This window comes from Mustela erminea, chromosome 5 (assembly GCF_009829155.1).
Source record: "Mustela erminea isolate mMusErm1 chromosome 5, mMusErm1.Pri, whole genome shotgun sequence".
NCBI lineage: Eukaryota > Metazoa > Chordata > Mammalia > Carnivora > Mustelidae > Mustela > Mustela erminea.
This window is the reverse complement of record NC_045618.1, coordinates 76,053,363-76,080,371: the sequence shown is the minus strand read 5'-3', so window position 1 is coordinate 76,080,371 and position 27,009 is coordinate 76,053,363. Positions and strand designations below refer to the sequence as shown.

The window sequence follows — 27,009 nt, the reverse complement described above, 5'->3', positions numbered from 1 at the left end:
ATCTCTACTGACATCATTCTAGTACAAGCCACCATTATCTTCTACTTGGGTTACTGCAATAGCTTCTCAACTGCTCATTCTCTTGCTTCTGTTCCCAAACAATAGCCAGAGTAGGAATTTCAAAAATAATCTCAGTCCAGGTGACTCTTATTTAAAAATGCTGCAGTGGTGGGACATCTGGCTGGCTTAGTTGGTTAAGCATCCAACTCTTGGGTTTGGCTCATGTCATGAACTCAGGGTCTTAGGATGGAGCCCTGTGTTAGGCTCCACAGTTGGCATGGAATCTGTTTGTCCCTCTTCCTCTGCTCCTCCCCTCCTCTTTGAGAGCTCTCTAATAAGTAAATAGAGTCTTCAAAAAATTTTTAAAAGATGCTTCAGTGACTTCTAGTTACACCTGCTTCTCCCTCTAGTCTCTTCTCACTCCACCCTCCCCCTTCTGTAGCCACACATTTGATTCCCAGGGACAGAAGTTTTTTCCTCTTTCAAGCCTTTGCGCTTGGACTTTGCCCCAGCTTATCTCTTCACACCCCAGCTTAAACATTGCCTCCTTAGACAGATCTCCCCACTGATGCTGAGTCAGTCCCCCTCGCCTTGAATTCACTAGCATAGCACATCATTTGGTAACTGCCCAGAAATTTTTAAATTGTGTGTGTGTACACATAACATAGATACCTTATGTACATATTGTTTGAACCTATACAGAACCTATACATAATCTGCCTCTTGTTTCTAGATGATAAGCTCTTTGCCTGGTGTAGGGTCAGGATAGGGTAGGTGGCCACATGGCGGACAGAACATGTCTGCTACTCTGTTCCCTGCCTGCTGCTGTGCCTGTTGCAAAAAAAAAAAAAAAAAAATAGGTGGCAAGAAAACATTTCAGTGAATAAACAAAGCAGCAGAAAATCTGGGAAAGGTGGAGTGATCTCTGATGAGTATGAATTAGTAGTTGGTTAGGGATGAAAAGGATATCGCAGATTGAGTAACCAGAGGGCACAAAGGCCTGTGCCTATTCCTGGAATCAGAACCATAAATTAAGCATCCAACTACAGTCAACATTTTTTTGTATTTCAGCTTCATTTTTAAACATTTTATATGAATATTAATAAGTTACGGTTTCCACAAAGTTATATTAAAGTATTATAATTATTATCATCCTCATTGTTAAAAGTTTCATTACTGTTGATGTTCCAAATGTCACAACTTGTCCAGTAGGACCTGCTTTATTTATATTTTTTCAGGACCTGCTTTGAACTGACTTTTTTTTTTTTTTTAGCACTAACCCTACTATCTTTGAAGGTATCCTTGTTATCTGGCAATGCTTCAAGCCTATCCAAGTATTCTTTGTCCCATGGCATGAAATCCACTATACTGCAAACAACTTGGCTTTCTTCTACAAGAAAACAGTGTTAGACACAAAAATCTAAGTGCTGGGTTTGCATTTGAGTACAAATGTTGCATGCTAGTGTTTGGACACCCTTATGGACAGAGCTAGACATGATGTTCCTTAGTAAGCTTTTTATTCACATTGATTTTTTTTTTCCAAACTCATTTATGATATGTTCTACTGTACCTATAGTAAGAAACTGATAAAACTTTAATGAATTTCTAAAATCTGTCAAGAAACAATGAGGCAATGGATATAAATTGGACTCTGGGAGTGGCAGATGCCAAGTGAATGGCTTGGCACAGGATCAGGAGGGCCTTGTGTTGATAGTATTGTACTATGAGCTGTACTATCAATCTTGTACTGTCAACTTGAGTTGATAGTATTGTACTATGGATGAGCCCACAAAGCATCACAGCAAGGAGGTGGTGTGATCAGGACAGTAACAAGCAAAGAGGATGATGCATTAGAAAACTGACAGACTAGTGGTCGCAAAACCACCCAGGCTACTGCATGGTCCAGTAAGGCCCGGTGGGGACTAGAATAGAGTGGAGAGCTGAGCAGAGAGCCCTTGCTGAGGTAAACGCCCTGGCCTGTGTGGACACTTGTGTATGGGATGTGACAGAAGGTTGGACTTAAAGGTGATTGAGCATAGCATACTGGGTGGACAGAAGGGCCAGGAACTAATACAGTGTATTCAGGAGGAGAAGGTCAGATGGAGTGTGGGAAGGCAAAGAATGGGCTGATTTAAGGTAGAATTTGAGAAGCAGACATGTATAGACAGTATCTGGCCCGTGTTTATTCAACATTAAATGTGTTGAATGAATCAGATATTACCAATAACAGTATTAAGCTCATACTGCATTACTAACACTATGCTAAGTATATATTAAATTTTTACAACAATCTCTAGGAAAAATAAGCACTCTTTGTATCACCACTGTGCCAATGAGAAAACATAGGCCCATCAAGACTAAGTAATTTACCTGAGGCCACAGAGCTAGTATCTTCTTCCCTCATACCCCTAACCAAGCAAGGAACGCAACTCACAGGGAGTAATTGGTGTGGGGGCTGGGGGGGCATTAAGGAATAGTCTGGTATAGAAGCCCAGAGAAAGAGCAGCTTGTAAAAATAAGTAGTCAGTCACCTTGTGGTGCAGTGGCCAAGTGGAGGAAACTTAAAATAGGCAATGGACTTGGTAAGCTACTGAACATGTTAGGACATTAGCTGGAAGCCACTTTTCTGGAAGTCCTTGGTGATTGGGAAGTACAAGGCCAACAGTAGACTAGATTGTTTCTTTAAGGATGTTCATGGTGGACGAATAGTGGAAGAAAGGCAAGCTAGAGACCCTTTAGTGCCAGATACCTGAAGTTTCTCTCTTCAGTAGTGGTTAAAGTTCACTGTCTACTACATGATAGACACAGTTCTAAGTGCCCCCTTTGTACATGACCTCATTTATTCCTCACAGCAACCCTATAAGGTAGATAATAGACCAACCCCCATGACAGGTAAGGAAACAGACTGTAGCACAGAGGGTAAGTTATTAGTTCAAGGTCACCCAGGAAGTAAGCAGCGGATTCCACATGTTGAAAAGAATTAGTTTCACCAGTAGCACTGTAGAGGGTTTTCAAATTGTGTCTATCAGGACTTGAAATTGTAGTTATCCAAGTAAAAGACACTGGCTTCCAACTCTAACAAAAGCAGTCCGCTATAGATCCTAACTGGTTTATTGCCATAGGTAGCAAAGACAGAATGAACATAATCCATTTTATCGAATTTAGAGCCACTTTAGGGTTTTTTTCTTTAACCTCAGAACAAGGATTCCCTCTTTGAAGCTACATTCCAGCCACTTTTCTGAGAGCCTGATATTCTCTGAACAAAACCAAACCAAAAGAATTTGTTCTTAAAATCATTCTCTGATGCCCTATAACTCTTGTAAGGACATGTTCATAAGGACCAAGTTTATTTTGTCATTGTTTCAAGTTTTTATTTAAATTCTGGTTAGTTAACATATAGTGTAAGAGTAGTTTGAGGAGTAGAATTTAGTGACTCATCACTTACATACAACACACAGCAAGTGCCCTCCGTAATCCCTATAAGGACTGGTGAATTTCTCTACATATCTTGAGTTTAAGGGCTAAAAGGAACTTGAATAAAACCCTAGGTATTTGACTCTTGCCACTGGGAATGTTGGAATAAAGCACTGGGAGGAGGGGCACCTGGGTGGCTCAGTGGGTTAAAGCCTCTGCTTTCAGCTCAGGTCATGATCCCAGGGTCCTGGGATCGAGCCGCGCATCGGGCTCTCTGCTCAGCAGGAGGCCTGCTTCTCTTCCTCTCTCTCTCTGTCTGCCTCTCTGCCTACTTGTGATCTCTGTCTGTCAAATAAATAAATAAAATCTTTAAAAAAAAAAAAAGGCACTGGGAGGAGACTGTGAGCTTCTAGCCATCACTCCAAAGGACAGGGAGAGGGCATTGGGCTTTCTCCTGGGTCCTTAGCTATGGGGCATGACTGTGACTTGGGCACAGGCCAGGGTTCTACTAAATGACCTTTACATCTCCAGCAGAAGAGATTCACCTGATAAAAGGATCCATTCTTGTTCCTTTAGTAATGCCAGTAATAGATAACTCCAAGGTCTCCTTCAGGTAGGCTTTTGAGTTTATGGGTTTACAAAGTATTCTTGAGCACTGAGTCCATTTTTCTTTGTCATCCAGCTGCAGGCAACAAATAAGTTTCATGGTCCCTGAAATTAGCCACCAACTTGAGACAAAAGATAATTCTGGAACTGCCATTCAGCGTGCTATATCTGTTCTGCTGTCTCTATAAAGCACGCCTTTTTAATGTAATTACATGACTTGTCTATCTGTTACGGAATTGATGAAGACAGCCTGGATTTATTTTTCCTCCTTTAACTTAGGAGTCAATATAGTTTATCGTTGCATTTCCCAAAGCAGATTCTGCAGAAATCCACCCTACTAAAATAATCTGTGCAGAAGGACCCAGTGAATAAGTATCTTTCAGAAATTCTGCTGGCAGATCTCTTCTGCTCCCTCCCTACCTCCTCCTGATTCACAATTTACATTAGCATATTAAAGGTTTTCCCAAGTTCTGCAGTAAAGGAACCAGCTAGATCTGCACTTCATAAAGTCATTTTTACCATAGAATGGAGTTTTCTATGTGCATTCTTTTAAACCACAGAACCACTTTGGGAAATGCTGACATAGTCATCAAAAGCTTTGGGATCAACTCTCAGCTTCTACGTATTTGACTTTTTTAGCTTCCCTATATAAGCGAGCTCATGCAGTTTGTTTCATTCTGTGTCTTGCCTGCCCAGGCCAGGAGGTAAGAAAAACAGAGAGATATTGGTCCCTGGATACAAAAGTGAAGCTCTATAGGATAGATAAGTTTAGAGAGCTAATGCACAGCACGATGACCATAGTTAATAATGCTGTATTGAATACTAGAAATTTGCTAAAAGTAGATTGCAGGTGCTCTCACCAAAAAAGAAGAAAAAAATCTGAGATGGATATGTTAATTAGCTTGACTGTAGTGATCATTTCATTCTGTATATGAGATTGTCGTGTTGTATACTTGAAATATATATACAATTCTTTAAAATATTTTTTTTCAAGTTTTGGTTTCGAGATCTGGGTGATCTTGGGTAAGCTACTGCACCTCCCTGAGCTGTAAAATAGAAAACATTCCTTTGAGGACTTTGACAATTAACCACAACACCCACACATAGGAGACATTCAGTGAATGGTAGCTGTTGCTGTGAGTGACTGATAGGCTCTCGCATCTTTGCCCGGCATGGGTTAAGGACTCTTCCTTTTAGAAAGGTTTTACATAAAGTAGCCTGAATTTGTAACAGAACTTGTCTGATTAGTTGTTTCCACAAAATACAAATGAAATTTAACCTTTAGAAAAATCTCCATTAGGGGATCCTAGAAGGTGGCCCAACATTGAGATGCAGCAGTGTGGTTAGTATTGATTAGTCAATGTAAAGAGAAGGAGCTTCGTAATTTACCTGAGCTCACGGATAATTAATGGAGTCTGTGAATTAAGAACCAACTTGTTTCACTGGGTTGGCCTTTGCATTTATTACTCTGTTTGGAGAAGTTAATATCATCATTATTATTTAAACTATGTTCATTTCTAAACCGTTTTAGTGCCAGTCACAATCCTAAGCAGAAGCTCCTAGGAAGTATCACAGTCAGGTAAGGTCAATTACTGCAAGTGCGGATGGAGGTGCGCCCTCCTCTCAGGAAGGAGAGTGCCTCAGTGGTTCGCAGTGGCTTTAGATCTGAGAAGGGACCAGGCAACCTAGTTTCCACGTGACTTTTCTTTTGCTGATACGTCCTGTAGTGGTGAAGACCCTGAGCAGTGAAGACTGGAAACAAAACAAAGGAAAGGAAAAGTCATCTTGGGTGAATCCCATAGAATTGTGACCATTCATTTGAATGTCACTAATACTGGACCAGACTTAAGTGTACTTTATGTCCATCCATGAAAATAGCTTTACTAAAAAATAATTATACCATAACAAGAGTAGAATAGGGACTATTTAAGCTACTCCTTGAATAAATTATTACTAAACACTGTGGACAGACACTATGAGGGTAACCAGTGTTCCTCGCCTATTAGCAGATTTAATATAATAGAGCTCCCTGACAATTTTTGTGAGTTTATTGTATCCATGTTATATTTTTTTTTCTATAATTGGTTTTCCTTTAAGTTAGTTTGGATCCATGGTGCATTATTGTACAGTTCTTCCTCCCTTAGGTAAATTGACTATAGAGAAGTAGTCCAAGCAAAACTATTAAAACTATTCCTTTTTTTTAAAAAAAAAAAAAAAGATTTTATTTACTTTTATTTTAGAGAGAGAGTGGGAGGTGGGGCAGAGAGAGAATGAGATAAGCAGAATCCATGCTGAGTAGGGAGCCTGATGTGGGGCTCGATCCCAGGATCCTGAGATCATGACCTGAGCTGAAACTAGGAGTTGGACGCTCAACTGACTGAGCCACCCAGACACCCCCCGAACAATTCAGTTTTAAAACAATGCTTTGAGATGAGCAAGTTTACTCAGAACTGAGTATAGATTGGCATATATTTATTGATCACTTGATTTTTAGGTGATTTTCCTGCTTTTTTCCAAACAAGATGAATATTTTACATTTCAAATATACATATCTATATATATCATCTTTACAGATACAGATATAAAAATATAGATAGATATGGATATAGATATTTGATAGAGGAGGTAGCTGGTGAAAATTCTTGAAGTTGCCTCTTTCCTAGCTATTGAATGAGGAATTTTGATTACCAAGATACAACATGAATTCTAGGAAATTAGGTTGATATTTGAGCTGTTGGTGTGTTCTGTGTGCTTTTGAAAATCTTTCCCCTCCTCTTTCTCTTCTGTTGTTGCTTTTCAATACACGTTACTCTTTTTCCCTTATTTTCCTATACATTGAAATTCATTTTAATTGTGTTTTCAAACAGTGACTGAATGCAGTGTTACTGCTTTATCTCAAAGTTACAGTTTTTAAAGTCTACTCAGTCACTTCACATAGAAGATGCCAACATAAAAAAAGAGAGAGAGAGAGATGCCAGCATATATCTATTTTTTAAAAGCACATATCAAGTGGAACTGATGTAAATGCAACAAAGTAAGACTGGTCTCTACTCTCCAGAGACTATAATTCAAAAAGCGGTTGACTTTCTTTGCTAGGGTTGACAGGCTCTTCTCAGACTACTTGAATTCATTTGGGTATTAATATGCTTCCTGTCTATTTAGAGAGAATTATTGTTCTATCTGCCTTGGGAGACTGTTGTATTTCCAGATTTAACCAACACAACATGATGGGCCCCAACTTTTGAGTAAAGCATGCCTTGATACAGTGAGTTTGTGCTCAGCTGCCTCTCTGAGCAATACTCTGAGCTAGGCACTGCAGGTATACAAAGATATCTAAGAAGTGTCTTCTGTAGGCCTCAAGACACTTAGCGCCACAAGAGGAGAGATAAGAGAGAGACACGCAATAGAATTGGGTGGGATTGTGTCATTTTTCCAAAGTTCCTAGAGGGCAGAAGTGGTCTGAGGGAGGTGGAGAGGCTCACGTCCACTGACCACCTACAGGACTTGGCATATCTCTTCACCTTCATTTCCACAACAGCCACACCAGCTGGATGGCATGACCTTCATTTGACCGATGAGGAAACTGAAGATCAGAGAAGTTAAATCTCTCCCTCAAAGTCATTCTGCCATTTTCGTCAATATAACCGTGCCTGGTACATAGTGTGCTCTCCTGTGAATGGTGTTGAAAGCTGAGTGAATCTTTCAGGGAAGCAATTTTCCTCATGCATCAAGAGCCTCAAAAAAGTGTATGTTCTTTGAATCAACAATTTCTTTTCTAGGAATTGTCAGAGATGTGGATAAAGATCGTGTCTTTATGTGTGTGTGTGTAAATGCAATAAGGTAACTGCAACCTCATTTCAAAAAGCAAAACTTTTGGAAACACACCCAGTATTCACAGGGAAAGAGTCAAATAAATTACAGAATACAACATACTTTTGAAGAATTTTTTTTATGACACAGTGTGATGTCCCCAATACAATGTGGACTAAATGTATATGGTGTGGTCTCCGCCATGTTTTAGAAAAGCATATACAGAAAAATTACCAGAATAAAATGTACCATAAATATAAATTGTGCTTATCTCTAAACAATTGACTATTACAGATTTTATCACTTTTTTATAGTAACGTGTATTCTAAATTTTCTACAATAAGTTTTTCTAACTTCTAATGAGAGGATATTTTGTTTTGTATTGTGATTTTTAAGGGATGCATGAGGAACTACTGCCCTGATGTCTTCTTCCACACAGTTAATACAGATTGTGTCATTAATCTCATACAAGAAAATTCCCATGGAGAACCCATTTAACACAATGAGGAAGAGAAATGGCTCTAGAGGTGGGCTTCCTGGGTTCAAAATTTAGCTGTGCTATTTCTTTACTGCATGATTCTTGGCACATTGCTAAGCCTCTCTCTTGATGTTGGTGCTCCCATTGATAGAAGTGGGATGGTGTAATGCCCATCACATAAGGTGGTTGTGAGAGGTAGGCTTAGTAAGTGCCTAAAACATAGTAAGTGTTCAGGAAACTGTTATTTTTACATTGGATTTATTTATTAAGCTATTTAATGTTGGTTATTTTTATAACTTACAGTTGTTTGTTTTAAGGCTAGTAACAACAGATTCTTTATCAACTTCTCCCTTTGCCTTTTACTATAGTAAATGCATTCCCTTTTTTAAATTTTGGGTTGGTTTTTTTTTTTTTTAAGATTTATTTATTTACTTAAGGGAGAGAGAGAGAGAAAGAGCACGAGTAGGAGGGGCAGCGGGAGAGGGAGAAAGAATTTGAAGCAGACTCCAAGCAGAGTACAGAGCCTGACATGGGGCCCAGTCTCACAACCCTGAGATCATGACCTGAACCAAAACCAAGAGTCTGTCATTTAACCAGCTGTGCCACCCAGGCGCCCCTACATTTTGTTTTTTATTTAACTCCACTGAATTCCTGGCACAATTGCTAAACAAGATAGTTAACTCCATTAGACACAAACTAATCCCTTAGTCACTTGGCAAGTTTAGAATTTCAGTAACTTCTCAGATCTTGTGGCAGCATCAGTTATGTGTCCAACCCACTGCCAAGCCATGAAGAAATCATAGAAAGGATGATACATACTTCCTACCTCTCAACCAACATTTATGATCTGCTTTGTGCCTTGGATCAGGAATACAGAAATGTAAAAGACACGGTCCCTGCCCTCAAGGAGTTTACTCTAGATAGCCAACATTACATGCATGAAGTCAATGCACCATTATAGGATTTTTTTTATTTTTATTTATTTTAGAGTGTATGTGCATATGGAGGGGCAGAAGGAGAAGGAGGGAGAGACCTCAAGCAGATTTCTCACGGAGCATGGAGCCCAGTGAGGGACTCAGTCTCATAACCCCGAGCTCATGACCTAGGCCAAAATCAAGAGTCAGTTGCTTAACCAACTGAGCCACCCAGGCGCCCTGTAGATGCACCATTTGAAATAGACACAAGATAATGTGTGTGTTAGCAGCAGACAGGCTATAGGGTGGGCTATACATGACAAGGCTCCCTAAGAGGGAGTTTGAAGGGTGCTGATGGAGCCACTTTAGGAAGGCTAAGATGAGAAGCAGGGTCTCAGGCAGAGATAACAATGTAAAGGCATATAAGTAAAAGAAACCTGACACATCTGTACAAATATAGGTAATTTGGCAAGGCATAAAAGATGAGCTGAGAGAAAAGCAAGGCAGAAGTCTCAATTTTAAAAAAAAAGAAGAAGAAGAAGTCTGAATTTTATCTTTTGAGTGGGGAGATGGTAACAGATTCACCTTTTTAAAAGTTTAGTATGAAAGTGTGGAAGATGAACCCCAAAAATGTATGGAGACAGCTAGACAAAAGGCTATTACTAGAACTCTGAGAGAAGGAGGAACTAGGTCAATGCAGAAACAGTGAAGAGAACAAAGCAGAGAGCTATGTAAAAGGAGAGCTTTAGCTCTACAGGGTAAAAGGGAGGATATAGACTGGACCACCAGGTTTCTGAATTGAGGAACTGGGCCGGTAGTGTGGGTTGTTCACTGAGCGGGGGACCCCAAAAGAAAAGCAGGCATGAAGGGAAATACAGTGGGGTCAGGTTTAGATGTAATGAATTCCAGGTGACCTTGGGTCACTGGAGTTGTCAAGTAAGAAAACATACAGGTCCAGACCTTAACAGCACAACCTAGTGAAAGATGGAATTCAGTTGTGCCAGGAGTTGAGTAAATTGATCTATGGAGAATCTACAGATGAGAGAGAGAAGAGGGCCAAGGATAGAAGCCCAGAACTGCAGCTTTAGCAAGATCTCAGAGAGAAGGAAGTAAGCAAGCAAGAGACCCGAGTAAAGAGGAGAAAGATTCAAGATTTAGGGAATGACCAATATAATGAAATGGTGACCTTGGGGAATTTATCACCTGGCTGGAAAGTCACTGCATCTACTGGTGAAGAAATGAGGTAGAAAAGTTGCCTATGAATGTCCTTGAGTAAGTGCCTACGAAGGATATAGACAGTTCTTACAGAGTTGAGGGGAAGGAGGGTGTGGAGTTGACTTGAAGCTTGACAAAGATGTTAAGACTTCATTCACTGAGTCTGAAATTGGTTAAAATTGAAACCAAGAGCAAGAGGTCACTTCAACCAAGGCCCTGGGATTTGTTCAAATCCATCCTCATGTCTGAAAATAACTGAAGGTGGGTTTTCTATTGATTGTGGTAATCAGTGTCATCTTTAAATACTGAAGACAGCATTTGGTTCTCTCTTAGTAATAATGCCCATTGGCTAAACAGTATCATATAAAACTGGATGCAGTGTTACCTGATATCTTGTACAAGATTCAGGAAGTCATGACAAGAAACAATATGACTTATTCCAAAAACAGAGAGGTGTCTAACTTGGAGAACATGAGGGTCAATTTCAATGGGAAAAGACAAGTCCTAGTTATATACCCTTCTAATTTTATGGTAGCTTGTTCTAAAATCCCTTGGTTTAATACAGCTATTCCTGGCTGTGAAGTCGCAGATTCCCTGCCCCGTATTTTCCCGAGCCTCTGGTGGCTAACTGTGGGTATGTGAAAGGAAGCATGGAAGGGAGGAAATTTAAGCGTGTTCCGCCCTCTCCTTTGCCCCTTCCAGTCCTTTCCATCTTCCCATTCCATCCCACTGGCCTCTTTCTTCCCAAGACCACTTGACTTACAATACAGCATGAGCACTAACTCTTCATTGACCAAGAGGAATACCTTAAGGACAGAAAGAGTCAGGCATTGCCTTGGGAAACAACCTGTCAAATCTGTCTCCGCTAGTCTGCTCTCAATTATGTCTTCTCGTCTTGCTTCCCACAACCTACACCATATCTGCAAAGAGGAAGCTACAGAATAAAGAAAAGTCATTGGAAAATCAGGTTCCAGTGCTGCCCATGCCACTTCCTTAGGGATATGATCTTGTGCTACCACTTAACCTTAACTAGTCTCAGTCTTCTCAGGAGAATTTGTGTGACAGTCAAATTAGATAATATTTGTCAAGGTGCTTAAGATTGCAAAATGCTATTCACATCTTGGGGAATGGTCTAACATGGGCTATCATCATAGTCAGGAATATGATGTGAAAAAAGAGTGGGGCCAAGATTTCTCCTCCTCCTCCAACTGTTCTAAAGACCTAGACCTTCCATTCCAATCCTTATATTCAACCAGTTTCCTCCAGAGCCTCATCTCTGTTAGTCCCTATTAATCTGTGTTGATTTATCTTGGCTCATGCAGTGCTTAATACAACTGAGTAATACTAAGTTACCCCCATTCTCCTCCCCTTAGCACATAGTAGAAGCCCTTAAAATCTATTCCTAAAGAAGAAAAATGGGAAACAATTTACAAGTCCTTTGTAGGCACCAGGCACTTTCTTTCCCTGAGATTCTGTTCCACAAACCACAGACTTTTCCCACAGAGGAGAAATTAAGAAGCCTTTACAAGCTGAAACCAAAGGAAATTACACTTCTTTTAAAAGCTGTCTGTGGCTAGATGCATCCATCTCAAGTACAAAGTTAAATGATGTAATAAACTTATTCAAAGACGTGAGGCTATTACCTAAAATGCTATTAAATATCTTTCACTCAATGTTAACAAAATACAGCTATAAATTTTCCTGGGTTGTAATTTTGCAAGTTGCTTGTTCTCAGTGGGTTATGCCTCTACTGTTGAATTCGGTATTTCCGTCCTGGCAAATGGGATGTCAGGGATACACAATCCTTTGAAATGTGGTGATTTTCAATTTTCTCGTGAATCTGGAAGTGCTCAGTTCCTTCTAAGACTGGTTTCTGTCACCATTTTCTACCTCCTGGCTAGGTGCAGTTTTGAGGCCCCATATTTCATAAACTGGAGATCAGAGCCAAGAAGGCCCAGTCAACCAAGCCATGGTTCAAAATTCAAGGTTGGGGGCTGGCATATCTCCTCTGAACTCTGAGACCGATTCACAGCTTCTCATAAGAAGCCATGTTTCTAAGGATGACAGGGTAAAATGGAAGGGAGGAGTTAAAAGAAATACAGAGCATTCTCTCTGAAAAAGTTCTGTGCCCCCTTTTCTGGTGGGATTTCACTTAAACCCCAGGTGAAGAGGATATGTCGGTAAGACCCAAATATATCTCTTGAACTTGCCTAATTGTATAAATTTGTCAGAATTTCCATTTGCTTTTGCAAGCCCAGTCCTAAATCCAAATATCCTGTCCCTTGGACCCTCACTGGTCAGAATGGCAGGAGAATGGTCATGAGGGCTACGACAATGAAAGGGATATGAGAGAGCCATCGGCATTTGCCAGAGTCCTGCAGGCTGTGGGTCCTCTTCTGACACATGCGCAGTCAGACAAGCTCAGAAGAAATGTTGACGGAATCCTAGGTACCCGAGGCTTCCCTGGAGGGAACCCCCTTGCCCTTGCAGGTGCCCAGCCCTCACAGGCTCTGTCGCCAGAGGTCAGCCCCGGCAGCCTCTGATGCTCTTGCTATGCTTCTTCAGGAAACAGCATCCTCCATTCGGCGGCCGACAGCGTGACCAGCGCCGTACAGAAAGCCAGCCAGGCCTTGAACGAGCGCGGGGAGCGGTTAGGTCGAGCAGAGGAGAAGACGGAAGACATGAAGAACAGCGCCCAGCAGTTCGCGGAGACTGCACACAAGGTGGGTCCCACAGGGGCACGGAGGTCTCCACTCTGGAGGCTCAGGGAGCTTTGGCTCCAAGAAACTTTTTTCGGTGCGTTTCCCATGGTGGAAGATCTAAAATCAAGCCCTCCCCTCCCCCCCAATATATCCTGCTGCTCAGTAAGTACCAGAATCATAAAATATTTCTTCTTGTTCCCATTTCTTCATTTCTTTCCTTGCTAATATCTTTCTGTCTCTGACCATGGATCTGGATCTTTGGGAAATGCCGACCATCCTTAGTTCCTGCCCAGAATTTTAGGGCTTAAGTTTCAGGGAAGAGAATGGGGGTGGAAGAAGTCAGATCCACGAATATCCCTCCCCTTGTGGCCAGTGCTTGAAAAGGGACTTGGGTCTGTCCGTGAGTACTTTTCCTTGTCAACCTTTTCCCATCACGGTCATGAGCCCAGCATCCTGTGTTCTTATAAATCTTCGCTGTATGAAAAGCAAGTTCTAGTCCCCCACATCCAGGGTACCTCAGGGCTGCTTGCCCCTCTGCAAGAGGGCTTGGATCTCGAAGGCTGCCCTGACTCGTGCAGAGCTGCCCATAGGGATACCATACCTGCTCTGAATCCAGGTCATGGCATTTCCCACGTGACCACAGGCACACACGTGGACTTTCACACGCTCCCGAAGAATGTGCCTTTCAGCAGGGGAAAGGGTAGTTTTTATTGGCAGCCAGCTCTCTGAGGCAGTCGCAAACCAAAGGAAAGAGTGGCCATGTTAGTCAGGTGATAAAGAAGATTTACGACTGATCTTGTGCTTCAGGTCAGAGGGCAGTTGTCTGGCTAGGGATTGGAATTTAGGTTTCCAGGAACAACCCCTGCTGATAACTGTTGGCACCTCCGACTCACAATCCGGCCTTCCAGATAGGCTTTTCAGGTGACCTTTGGGGAAAAAATTAACTTACTTCAACAGAAAATCCCAGCTCTGCTGAAGAAGCGAGAATAGAATCACCTGAAAAGTGATAAGAAAGGTCCCCCTAGCTGGCCTCTCCCAGGGGCTCATTCCCAGGGCAAACTATGGATCCAAACCCCCAGGAGATGCTTCCTGCCTTCCTGTCCTGCCCCCATTACACAGACCTGTCTCCTTGTGTCATCAGCTCTCTGTCCTGTTGGGGTCGTATCACACCTCTTCCTCCAGGGCCCATGTGGGCTTCCCTGGAGAAGACCTGGCCAGATCTGGCTGAAAATGCCGTTGGCCCTGCTCCAGGGCAGACCCTTGCTTACCACATGTCATGGAAAGAGGGAGCTCAGACCTAAGATTTCCATAAGGTACATATTTAAGGTTTCTTCTCCAGCCTTCACGAGACAGAAATAAGGATGAGATGGAAATACTAGAATTCCCACCCTGGCTTCATTTATAACCACAGCAAATGTTGTGATTGGCGGAGGGGCGGGAGTGGAAGTCTGGAGAAACATTCAAAGTGTTGATTTGGGGAAGGGAAGGCTAAAGGGAGTTATTTTTTAATTATCTTCAAGTCTTGGGGGGGTGGGTAATAGTACAGGCAGTTTGAACCTTGCCATACAAAACAGAGCATTCAGCAGTGCACTGATAAGATTCTGCTAAAACCAGACTTTAGGTGAATGGTGAGATCATGAGCCGGGTTACCAAGGAAGTCTGTGAAATCGTTCTTCCTAAGGCGGAGTAGACAATACCTGGAGGTCACCCATGTGGGCGTCCCCCTCAGAGGCGGTTGTACAAACACTGGGTTGGATAACCTGACCAGATGGCCATGATTCTTGGCCCCGGTTGCCCTGTTTCCCTGATGTTGTGGCCAAGTGTGCTGGGTGCGTGGGAAGGTAGTCTGGTGTGGTTAGCATCTTGTGTTTGATTTACCATCCCAGTGACCTTGGGCAAGTGCCTAATTTCTCTAAGTCCCAATTTCCTCATCAGTAAAATAAGGATAATTAATAACAGTTGCTGTCTCCTAGGGCATTGAGAGAATTGAATGAATTCAAACCTATAAATCTATGATCACAATACCTGACATATACAAGTCTGAATTAATACTGGCAATAATAATTTCCATGAAAATGATTCTGTTGAACCTGCCCCATACCATCCTATAACGAGCACTGTAGGGGGATGGAGAAATGTGATTGAGGACTCCAGCAAAAGGATGGGGAGGGCTTGGAGATGAAGATTTTTGTGCCCCCCAAAGTGGGGTGGGCAGGGCTTCTACTAAATGCAATACTTTCTAAACACAGAACAACCCTTGAAATAGGGCCTGTCAGAGCAGAAACTGATTAGGCCACCAGAGGCAAGGGGCCTCTGGCCCTGACCACTGGGAGGATCGGTGCCAGCCAGCAGCCTATTTTCAGCAGAGATGGAGGGTGGAGGGGGCAGTCTTCCCTGGTTTTTGCTTCCCTGCCTGTGGGTGTTCTAAGAGGGAGGTGAAGGGTTTGCTGGTGTCTGTTAGTGTGTGTGAGGGAGCAGGAGCTAGACACTGTCCTGGCCAGATGTGGTTTTCTACAATTGGGATGTATGCTTGGGAAGCACCAGCATTGGCAGCATTCCTCACAAGGAGAGTGACCTCTTTAGTTAAGGTGTGGCTTTTTCCCCGGGACTAGGACTCCAGATCTAAACCCACTGGCATGGCCTGACCGTGAAGGTGTCATTTCCCCAGCCAAGCCTCCACCAGACCTGCTGGTGAGGACAGCGTTCAGAGGTAGAAGCCAACTTTCCACCCCCTCCCCAGACAAGCAGCTGTGTTGATTCATAGTGGGCTGTGTTTCCGGGCTGAGACGGGGTATGTGCCAGCACCCTTCGCAGACCACAGCAAAACCGGGGGACGGCTCCTCCTTGTTCCTCGATTGAGTATGGCACACTTTCCTACACTGCAGTCAAAAGGATCTTTCTGACTTTTCCCAGGACTCCTGCAATGACCCAGGTACATCAGTGAGTAGACCACCTTCACACAGCCCCACCACCAAGATACCTGGGTGCTCATCTCCAGGAGAGCAGATAGAAAATGTTCCTGTACCCCTTCTCCCCCAGCTCTGTTCGGCCTCCTTGAGGAAGCATGGTTCCTTCCTGAGCTGTGGGCTTGGCCCGGTCTCAGCCCTTAGGGAAGTACAGCACAGCCCCAGAGCGGGCCTGCTCACTCTCCACTGCCCCAGAAAGCCCAGCGCTGCCGCGTATGCCATGCTCGGACACCCGCCCCAGGCAGTGAGCCAGCCGGCGAAAGGCGGCACCCACACCCAGGCAGACTCAGATGACAGCTCTCAGAGGAAGGAGCACAGAGCTGCCCTGTTCTGTACCAGCTCTCGCTTGCAGGGGGAGAGGGGAGTAAGTGGCATTTCTCTCACCAGCAGGGAGCGGCTGCCTCTGTCCCCACTATAGTCACCCTCTTCCTTTGGGTCCCTTCTCCAGGCCTCTTAAAATTCCCCCCATATGAGTAACGATTTATTACTGTTTAGAGGGAGTCATTTACACAGCTTCGAAAGAGAAAGCTTTCCGTGAGATAGTAAGAAAACAAAATACACCCGAAGGAAATTTTTATCTCCTCTTCTGCAAGAACTCTGACATCTAAACTGATCCATAAGCATTTGAGTTAGAGAGGATATTTATAAACATGACAAGATGGAGGTATGGAGCAGTTCTGAGTTTAGGGCTCAAGGTCATGCAGCGAATGTGGGGAAGAGGAGCAGCAGCACCCCGCCTTCCATATTCCAAAACTTCTCACTCCCAGAGAATTTTAAAAAACAACAGCAAAAACAAAAACACCCTAGGTAGCATGGAAGTGATGCCACTTTCTGCAAAGATACTTTAAATATTAAGGATCCAGTCCCATCATATTTCTGCGATGCTGAGCTGGCCACGGCCCCACCTGGCAGGGGCTCCGTTCAGGGCCATCCAAGACCCTCGGTAGCAGTAACCAGGGCCCGGTGCGAGCAGTGGTACAGTTGTTGTTGAAAATTAATGACTGTGGGTGAATTGGCATGAGCCCATTAGCTGAAGGTTAACAGCTCCGTGAATAACAGGACAGCAGCGCTGATCAAATATTTATTTGGGTATTCATTATGCACAACACTTAACAGCTCTGTGTTGATTGGAATGGTCTACATTGCTAAATAATGTATTAAAACTGGAGACAGAGCAAGAAGTGGAGTCCCTGCAGCGGAGGGACTGCAGGGGACAGGGCCCTGGAACAGGTCAGACACCCCACATGTCTGTGGACCATAAACTCTCCGAGGTCAGGAGTCCTTAGCCACCTCCACCTTTCTAATCAAAACCGCGCAGCGCTTAGCCTGGCAGCATCAGGAGCACGCTCACACACATCGTCCGACGGCTGGCAGTCATGGCATCCGCCCTGCAGAGGGTCTGCAGAGGTCTCGCTGAGGCTGCCTTCCCCAGGCAGAGACACGGGAGCTCTTCCAGGAGAGCTGAGTTTAGCAGCCCGAGGGCTAGGTCCACACGTCCCCCTCCATCCCATGCTGACCTGGCTTGGTGCCGCAACCGCAGAGGAAGTGTCTGCTGCTCTTGCAGGTGGTCTGAGGTGGCAGCCCCAGGATTATGACTTTGTTCTTGAAGACATCAAGGAAAGGGAAGGTGGACTCAAAGGCCCTGGGTTATACAGGAGAGATGGGTCATTGACACTGCCCAGAAGATGGCCAGTGCCACTGTGTGGAATCAGAGGGCTCCCTGGAGCATTCTTTAAGGACCAAGAACTTGGTCGTGAAGCAGACAAGGCTTTCTACAGAGCTGTTGCCCATAGAGAACAACCGCTTATTTGCTCCAAACCATTCTGAGTGGCAGAACCTGTCTCCTACTCCCAGTCCCAATCCCCTCCCTAATGCCAGAGGCCGGACAAGTGAGGAATTACAGTTCAGGCTCAGCTCTGCCTTCAGGGTCATCTCAGGGTATGGGCTCCTTGGAAAGGATCTAAGAAAAGCAAAGTCAGATTTAACAACGTTCCGTACCTGCCTGTGTTGCCTTCAGTATATCATCGTGGGCTCTAGCTGGGCTTGGGAAGTTACTGAAGGACACAGTGGTATTAGTGTTCCCATCATAAAGGTCAAACATTTCAGCAAGCCAACTATTTCTCGAATACCAGCAGGAGGAGTGGTAAATGGAGGTCTGGTTTCGGTCTCTTGTTCAGCATCTCATCAGTAATACCGCTTCATCGTCAAGAGCTTTTGAACTTGGTTGGAGGTCCAGGCTGGATATTGAGTGGATTAATGCCAATTGTTTTTCTACAGTTGATTTTTAATACTTTATAAGATATCAGTAAATACTTACATTTGAGGAGTGTTGGTTTTTCTGAATAACTAGTAACCCAGCAGCCCAGAGACCTGGGTTCTACTCCTACCTGTTCCTAGGTCAGTCCCTCCTTCTGCCTGCGCCCTTGGCTACCCCTTCAGTGAAGGGCGGGAAAGCCGCATAGCGCACTCCCCCTGCAGGACACGGAACTCCAAGGAAACCACTGTTAAGGAGGAATAACAGAGGCAGTTCTCTGTGGGCTCTTCGAGAAAATGTTGCACATCCACTAGATGCCACTGGGAATAATACGGCAATCCGCCACAGCGAGTAAAACCTCGGTGCTGCCTCTCATCATGGATTTGGGGAGGGGAGCAGCACGGTGAGTTCTCTCCAGTGCTAACAATGCTTAACTTTGCCATCCCTCTTTCTCCTTAGCTTGCCATGAAGCACAAGTGTTGAGACACTCCCTATCGCGGCAATGACCCTCTCGAGAGAAATGGAAGAGTTTGCTCAGCAGTTTTTACAAGAATTCCGGACCTCTGCTTTTTTTTTTTTTTTTCTCCAGTATATGGACATTTAGGTTTTTTTGTTTTTCCTTTTCAGACGTTAATATGAAAGAAAAGACGTAGTGTTTATACATTTCACTAAGGATTGTGCTAAGAAATGCTGCGGTGGCATCAGATTCGTTTGGTTTTTTAATTTTTTTTCACTGTATAGACATAAGTCTTCGTATGTGTCTTCTCTAATTATTTTTTTTTTCAGTAGTTTGGATGTGGAATTTGGACCAAATGTTACGCTGAGCTGGGTCTAAACTGGCAACATGTTGTTGTCTTTTTTTCTTGATATTAAACCAGAGAAGCGTCTGGCTGGCTCAGTCAGTAGAGGACACAACTCTTGACCTTGGGGTCGTGAGTTCAAGCCCCACTTTGGGTGTAGAGATTTACTTTAAAAAAAAAAGGTGATATGAAGCCAGAAGACCTTTTCATGTGGTGACATCAGATATTCTTGTTCCTGGTTGGAAATCAGTCAAGCAGTGACTTTGTCACTTTGTCATTGCTTCTCTCAGTCTCCAAGCCACTCTTAATTTGAAGGTTAAGATTCCGTATCTTGAAACACCAGTGTGTATTATGGCAAACAATTGAATTTATCAGGGGAAACAGCAGTCTTAGATTTTGCTTTTTATGTCATAATCTTTTGCATGAGCCATCACCAGCATTCCAAAAAAAAAATCAGAATGACAGATAGAAATCTACTTTCTGAGCTGCAGTTTAAATACTTCCAGTACTTGTTTCCGTGCTGATTATTTGCAGTTATCATAGGAAGGGGAAAAAACTTGAGATCAAAGACATAAGGAAAAGCCTATTTAAAAACCTCTGTGCATTCATGAATGTCTCTTTCTTTTGTCATTGCCCCAAATTATGGAAGCCAATATTGAAAAGAGCTTGGATTTTTATCAAGAATTGATTTGTCTAGATAAAGGTCTGTGTAAACGATAATGTGAAAAGATACTACAGTTAAAATCTCTTTTCTATTTGCAAAGTCATGCCTATTTTAGAAACACCCTCACCATATCCTTGGGAAATGGCCTTCAGTTTCTTGGTATCTGATTTTTGGAGGCTCTGATGTTGTTACTTGCTGTCTATTTATTTAATGTAATTTAAAGTGCAGGTGTCTTGACAAATTATATTTCATGGCCATTGCAACTTGCAAGGGCTGACATGAAACATGGCCGTGAAGCCTTTACATAACTGTAGTCAGACTGAATAAAGTTGGTACCCACACCTCCTGATTCTGCATTATTCCAGAGAATGCCAGGTTCAGAGTCTGGGAGTTTTCTTTGAGGGTTAAATACTAAACATAAAAGCTGTGCTTTGTCTTTGTGAAACAAGGAGGCAAGCCGCAAATCCCAGACACAGTCCCAGCCTCCCACTGTAGTGCATTGATTTTTAAGCTGCGAGAATCTTCAGGACCCCTTTCTGATCCTCCTACCCATTGAGCCGACTGAGTCCATGCATTGTAGCCTCTTACAAGCAGCATAAGATGATTTGGGGATTATTTATGCTGATTTAGATAGCTTAATTTCTCCTGATAAAGCATTCCCTGGGAGACAAAGTTGGGCTATAGGGAAAAAAATTATCCTGTCAAAAGGGAGATGCGGTTTGCTGGAGACAAATTTCTGAATCCTCTTGGGAAGATGGTCCAGTTCAAGAAAATGCTCTGTGAAATTAATACGGTAAACCATGTAAGCTTACTATAATATTTTGTACTTTTCTTTCAGTGTCTAAAAAGGTCAAAGAAGCAAGGAACTTGCTATCTGATGAGTACCATTACAAGCATTTCTGATTTCTAAGAAAATCCTGAAATATCACTTGAAATGGGTTTTGTTTGTAGACCTCCATTCAGAAAACACACATGCCCATGGATATATTCATCTTCTGAAATTGGATTCCAGCTTCAGAGAGCGATAGTTGGTATGAATAATTGGAAGGGTAAATCTTAAGCCTCCCAACAATCAGCCAAACTCAGAAATAAAATTGTTGCCAACTATCTAACAAGGGTGTTTGCTGAGCTGCTTCTAAAGTAGCAGAGGAGGAGGTCATAAGCATACTGTGAAATATGGGCTTCTTGCTCCCTGGTAGAATTGTGATAGCTACTCTTCATGAAATGTTAGCATTCTACGTCATGCCCTCTTGCTTCTCTCTGTGTTTCTCCTTTTAGACTTCAGTCTTAGTGGAAGTAGCTTGGTTTAGAAGAACACCTCTATTAGCTCCTTCTCTTGTTTTGCTTCCAGGGCCCAGCAATGCCCTTGACCTCCCTGGGGTCAACGCCCTAGCGAGGCCAGAACAGCAAGCCCCCCCTGCCTTTCCTCTACCTCCTGACCTCTTTCAGAGCTGCCCCGTGATGACACATGTGAAGTTCTTTGCTATCCTTTCGTAGAAGGTGCTGCGATACAAAACATTAATACAGTCTAACCTAGAGCAAATTGCTAAAATGTCACATTCTTTGGGACCAATTTGTTGGGTGAAGCTGCTAGAAGACAGTAAATTTGTTTGTTTCACTTCTGCACTTCATTATGGGTTTTTGAGATACTCTATCTCTGTGAAGGACTTCCTCAATTGTACCGACAACACATAGAGAAAAGAAGCTTCCCAGTATTACCATTTCTTCCTGGAACATAGCTGTAGTAGTCCTCACCTAGTATTAGATAATCTGCGTACAGGATGTATACAGTTATTCAGGTTAATGTTTCATATTAAAGAATGTATTTGTAAAATGTAACAAGATCAGTAGTTAACTTTTTTTAAGCTCTGAAAAAATAAAGATTGTGTTAGACTTACAATTACAGTGAAATCTGTCTTAATACTACTACTTTTGTGGCTAACAAAGGTTGTGTATTTATGTAAAAATATTTACAGAATGCCCTCAATAAGGGATAATAAAGATAAGTTTTGCTTTTCATTTTTAGAATTGTAACACCGCTGCTGTCTGTTGTACAGTTATTAATTCTTCAGAAGTTTCTCTAGGATGTCAAATATAATTTTTGTTTCTTTCAGAGACAAGTAATACCTGCTTTATGATTCGTGATTACCGTTAACTCTACTTTTGTCATTAAATATTTTAACTCTGTGATGAAAGTTTGTTTCTCGCAATTATTTGTCAAGTCTGTAACACACAACCCAAAAGGCAGGCGTCCTCATGCTTTTGATGCTGGTGGGAAGATCTTGTGAGGCTCAGGAAGACCAAAGGGCCTGATGACAGCATTTCCATATATGTGTTCTAATGGGAAAACTTGAAACATAAAAAAGACAAATAAGCTAACCTTCATTTAGACAACGAGCTGCTATCCAGCAAGAAGGATCTTTTTGTTTGTTTTTTGGTTTTGGTTTTTCTTCTCATGGGCAAAAGAATTAAGCCAATGAACAATTCCCTTTCTGCCGATACTGCTGATGTGCTCAACTCAAACACTTATATGATACCATGTGCCCTCATTCAACAGACTAGTTTCATGCCCTGTTAAGTTGGAAAGAAGACTAGATGAAATAATGTTGATTTCCTTTTATGGAAGTAACTACTGCATCACCAGTTTGTTTTCAAGGGCAGTGACTTGGGTGATACAGTACAGAGCAGCCCTGGGTTGGCGGGAACATGTGCTTTTAAGGTAGGCAGGACCCTGATGTGTTTCCTGGGTAGAAGGGCAAGACTGCAGTCTCTAGTTTTCAGAGAAGAGAGGACAGAGAGATGGCCAGAGGAAGAAAGCAGTCTGAAGTTAATTATGTAGGGAAAGGCACCTGTTTTTGCAAACTAATTATAAACCCATTGCCTTCCAGAAAGGACTTTTTTCTCTTAATACAATTTGTATTTGTTAGCAATCATACCACAACTAATTCTCAATTTGAGGGGAAGGATTAATATGCTAAGTGTTTAAAAAAAAAATCAGTCGTGCCTTCCCCCCTTGCTGTCAGCGAGGATGTGCTTAGGAAAGCTATTGACCCATCATAATCATCATCTGCCTAAACAAACAGATTGAGGGCGGAAGTGGGGGAGGTAGAAGAGTGGAGAGAAAATACCAGAAATAAATTCAAACAGAAATGCAAGTGTTTGAGTGTTATTTCTGTTGATACCCATTCAGTGTGCCTCTTCCCCTGGCACAGGTAAGCCTGGGTGGCAGCCGGACAGATGTCCACACACACACAGACGTCCGCGCACACACATCCACACAACTGGCAGCAGGAAGAGAGCAGAGCTGTGCTCCTAGATGCCCCTGAAGTCGCTTCATGACATCTTCTTGCCTTTCTGGACATGGCTAGGCAGGTGACAGTATTAACAGGGGTTAAAACCAAAAAAATGCCTTGGGTGGGCCATTATCAGAGTATGAGAAATGTAAAGACTTAAGACACATGGGAGAAGAAGACATCCTACCCACAGGGCAAATAAATCAAAAAAGTAGAAACGGGAATGCACTAACAGCCCTCTTGTACCAAGGTGGTACAGAAGATTTTTCTTTGATTTACTTTTTTGAATATCCAGGACTTAAATATAAAATGATTTTGCATAGCCAGAGTCAGCCTGACACAAAATTAATCTTCATTTTTACCTCCCCACCAACCTTTCTCCCTCTGTGCCCTTCCACCTTGCTGTCCAACCCTGTTTAAAGCCTGCTTCAGCTCACGGCTCCTACATTGTAACAGACCATAAAGGGCTGGTTCCCAGTGGCTTCCAGCAGCCTCCTTCCTGGCTGCATGACAGTTATTGGGAAGTTCTTAGAAATGCACACATTCTTCTCCCAAACTCACCTTCTTGGTATCCCTGGTAATCCTATCTTTTGCAAAGAAGAAAAGTTACTTCAGCAAGCTCTGGATGGTAGAACATCTGGCTTCTCCAGATGCTTACTAGGTTTAAACCAGCCAATTAAAGCTGTCAAGGAAATTAAATATACTATGCGTTTCAGCTCAATAACTGTTGTAATGTAAGCTCCAACCTTGACCCCCATTTTATTTTCTCCCTGGAGCACCATCTGGAACCTCAGGATTTCCTGAGTCATGTTTTCACTTCTCACCCCTGAAGTTTTGTATCATACTTTTTCTTTTTGCTGATGAGTCATGGTCCTGGGGGCGGGGGGCGCATTTGTGGCCCATCCCTCCATGCACTGGGTGATGTAGGCTAGGGAGGCAAAGCTCTCTTGCCTCCCTTGGTTCCACGGGAACAGGTGGACAGAACTAAGGGATTCTGAGTCAGTGGCTGCTGTGTACCACCATTGTTCTCATGTTGTCTTAGACATTTCATCTACTAATGATTCTCAGGTGAAGTGATTTTTTTTTTTTTTAAAAAGAATATTTTTCCCCCTATCTTTCTTTGTGTGTTCAACCAGCCCAAAGATGGCCACTTAAATGGAGTCTGGCCCCATCATACATCCATATTTAGATGTGTCAGAGGTTGGACAAGAATCACCAGTCTTGCAAATCCCTGGTGTCACTTGTCAACATTAGATATGAGCCTTTGTCCTATGACATTGTATCCCAATTGCTTTGCCACTCATTATTTGTCAGACGACATAGAAGAAAAATGAGGCCCATAAATTCTCAGCTTTATCCAGAAATCTTAAACATGGCTTGAACAAGTCACAATTTCTAAAGAAAGTTCCTGTTCTGTGCTCTGACCATGTGCACCAAATACTCCGTGTCCTTATAATACCACATCCTCGGTGAGTAAAGCCTGAAGCTTCCTGCTGGTTTTCCTTAAAACTAATCCTTTTTTTTACTACCCTGAGAAGGCAAATCTGGTTCCTACCTTTTTTTTTTTTTTTAAAGATTTTTAAAAATTTATTTGACAGAGATCACAAGTAGGCAGAGAGGCAGGCAGAGAGAAAGGGGGGTAAGCAGGCTCTCTGCTCAGCAGGGAGCCTAATGCGGGGCTCAATCCCAGAATGCTGGGATCATGACCTGAGCTGAAGACAGAGGCTTAACTCCCTGAGCCACCCAGGCACCCCTGGTTCCTACTTTTGTACATGCTGTTTTCATAGTGCAGTGGCGATCTTCAGGGAGTGTTCCAGACCTGCAATTACAGTGGCCAGTCCTGGTCTCCGCATTTACATTGGCCTGAAACTCTCCACTATTGGGCGGGGTCTCGGCTTTTGGACAGAAACTGTGGGGAAAAAGAATACGTGACTCCTATCCACCCCACACCCCAAAGAGGAAAAAGAAAGCACAGCTTTTACTGGTGCGGACATGGGCAGGGCGCCCCCTTGTGGTGGTTTCCTAGAGGAAGCATTGCATTGTGGTTATGAAGTGATTGATCCCAGGAAGGCCTGCCCTGTTTCAAATTCCAGCTCCAGTCCTAGTACGTGGGTGGTCTCAGGCAAGATACTGATTCTCTCTGCACCCGTTTTTCTTAGCTTTAAAATGGAAGGGACGGTCTACTTCCCAGGTTATTACAAGGATTAAATGAAATCACATATGTAAAGCCTTTAGCCCCATACCTGGCCCATAAGGGCACCATGTGTGCCAGTCAGCTGGGCAGCAGGCTTCTTCTCTGTGATGGATCCAAAATCAAGTAGTAAAACTTACAGGCTTGTCGTGCCTGTCAGACTGCACTGCTGGCTAGAAGAATGGATGAGTTTTCCTTAACTCTATGTTGGCACAGGACACACAGGCCCGCATTTTCTAGGACTCTTTAGCCATTTTATGATCTATGGACATAGAACCCTTGACATTTCATATACCCAGCTGAGGCTCATGGCCCAAATGCAAACTCCATTTTCTGTAGAAAATTTCCAAAAAGACTAAATTCATAAGAGACAAGAGTGAGATAAATTGGCCCCGTAGTCTATGCCCTCAACTATAGGAATGGAAATGGTTTTGTGGCCTCAGAGATTATGGAATGTGTCCTTGGGGCAGTAATTCATGCTCCTTTTTTTAAAAAAACTTCAAGAACTCAAACTATTCCTAAATGACTTAAATTAAGAGTATCTTAAAGAGAACCATTTACTCCACAAATGGAACCTGGGCCTCGAGTGAAAATAGCCCTAAGAGAGAAAAGGAAGTAATTCATACCTCAGTGTAGCATGCCTTTTCTGGAAGCATCTTTAGGCACTCAGCTGAAAGAAGAAGGACCCTGAAAAATTGATGTCAGCGTACTGTTGTCACAGTGCTGTTACTTATGAGGTCCAAGTAAATCCAACCCTATTGGGAACTAAGCCATTGGTAAAGGACCATCCAGACAAGCAGGACCTGGCTGGTTACAACAGCCGGGAAATCCCCCAACCAAATCCCAAACTCTACCCCTGTAACAACTGCACTAGGTATTATTTTTTAACAAACTGCAAGCCACACAAACTTCTTTTTTAAAAGTAAATTAGAATCCTTCCTGGCAGAGAGCCTCTTGGCTTTGTCATTAGCTATTCATCCTCAGGCAAATTACATCATTTTTCTGTATCTAGTTCTTCATGTTTCAGAGGAAAATAATCTACATCCTGCCCGCCTCACAGTCCTGGTGAGTGAAGTGAGGTGTGAAATGTGAAGGAGTTCTGTGAAATACAGAGGCTAAAGAGGTATGTGTCACTCGCTAACACACTGGTCTGCAACTGTCCCCACCCAACACCTAAGGGATTGCTTTCTCTACCACCCCCTCTTCCCCTATAGGTCTGACTCTGCATGCTAGATGGTATTATCATGCCCTCTCCCTGCTCTCCCAGGAAAAGGAACCCCCCCCCCAGATAGTTTGATGCCACTTGCCATCATGGGAAGTAAATCCTTTGATTTACTTCTCTTACCATGGTAAGAGACAGTTCCTGACTGCTCAGGGCAAGGGACACCTGGGCTTCAAAGCAACCCCCGAGGGGACAGACCCAGGGCATTCCCGGGGCTGAGGAAGGACACTGTGTTGGACAGGTTGGCCAGAAAAGCGCTCACCCCAAGACCACAGCTAACACTTGAGAGTTCTGACATCCCGATGACCAACCTGCTCTCCATCCACCTGGGAAGTCTTGTTGACAATGAACAAAACAAAATTTCAGGAACCGTTCAGGTCCCTACTGTGTCTGGTTGTCCTAACTTAAGATTAACGTGGAGAAAGTCACAGAAATAGCTGAGATCTTGGGAATTCAGTGAGTAGATGTGAAGGGAATGGT

General features: G+C 43.1%; 1 protein-coding gene across 2 annotated transcripts in view; it reads left to right on the top strand.

Annotated features, from left to right (window-relative positions):
- Window positions 1-26,674, top strand: part of STXBP6 (syntaxin binding protein 6) — a 261,761-nt gene extending 235,087 nt beyond the window's left edge. Inside the window, exons 5-7 of one of the 2 annotated variants that reach the window (XR_004285871.1) lie at window positions 13,003-13,160; window positions 18,819-20,523; window positions 26,662-26,674. Coding sequence is in view for 1 of the 2 variants with exons in the window: in XM_032343980.1 (XP_032199871.1) it covers window positions 13,003-13,160; window positions 18,819-18,842 (182 nt within the window). In the remaining variant the exon portion in view is untranslated. Of the gene's footprint in view, window positions 1-13,002; window positions 13,161-18,818; window positions 22,019-26,661 lie in introns of those variants that run through there. The other variant, XM_032343980.1, reaches the window with a different exon arrangement.
- The last annotated feature ends 335 nt before the right edge of the window (window positions 26,675-27,009 follow it).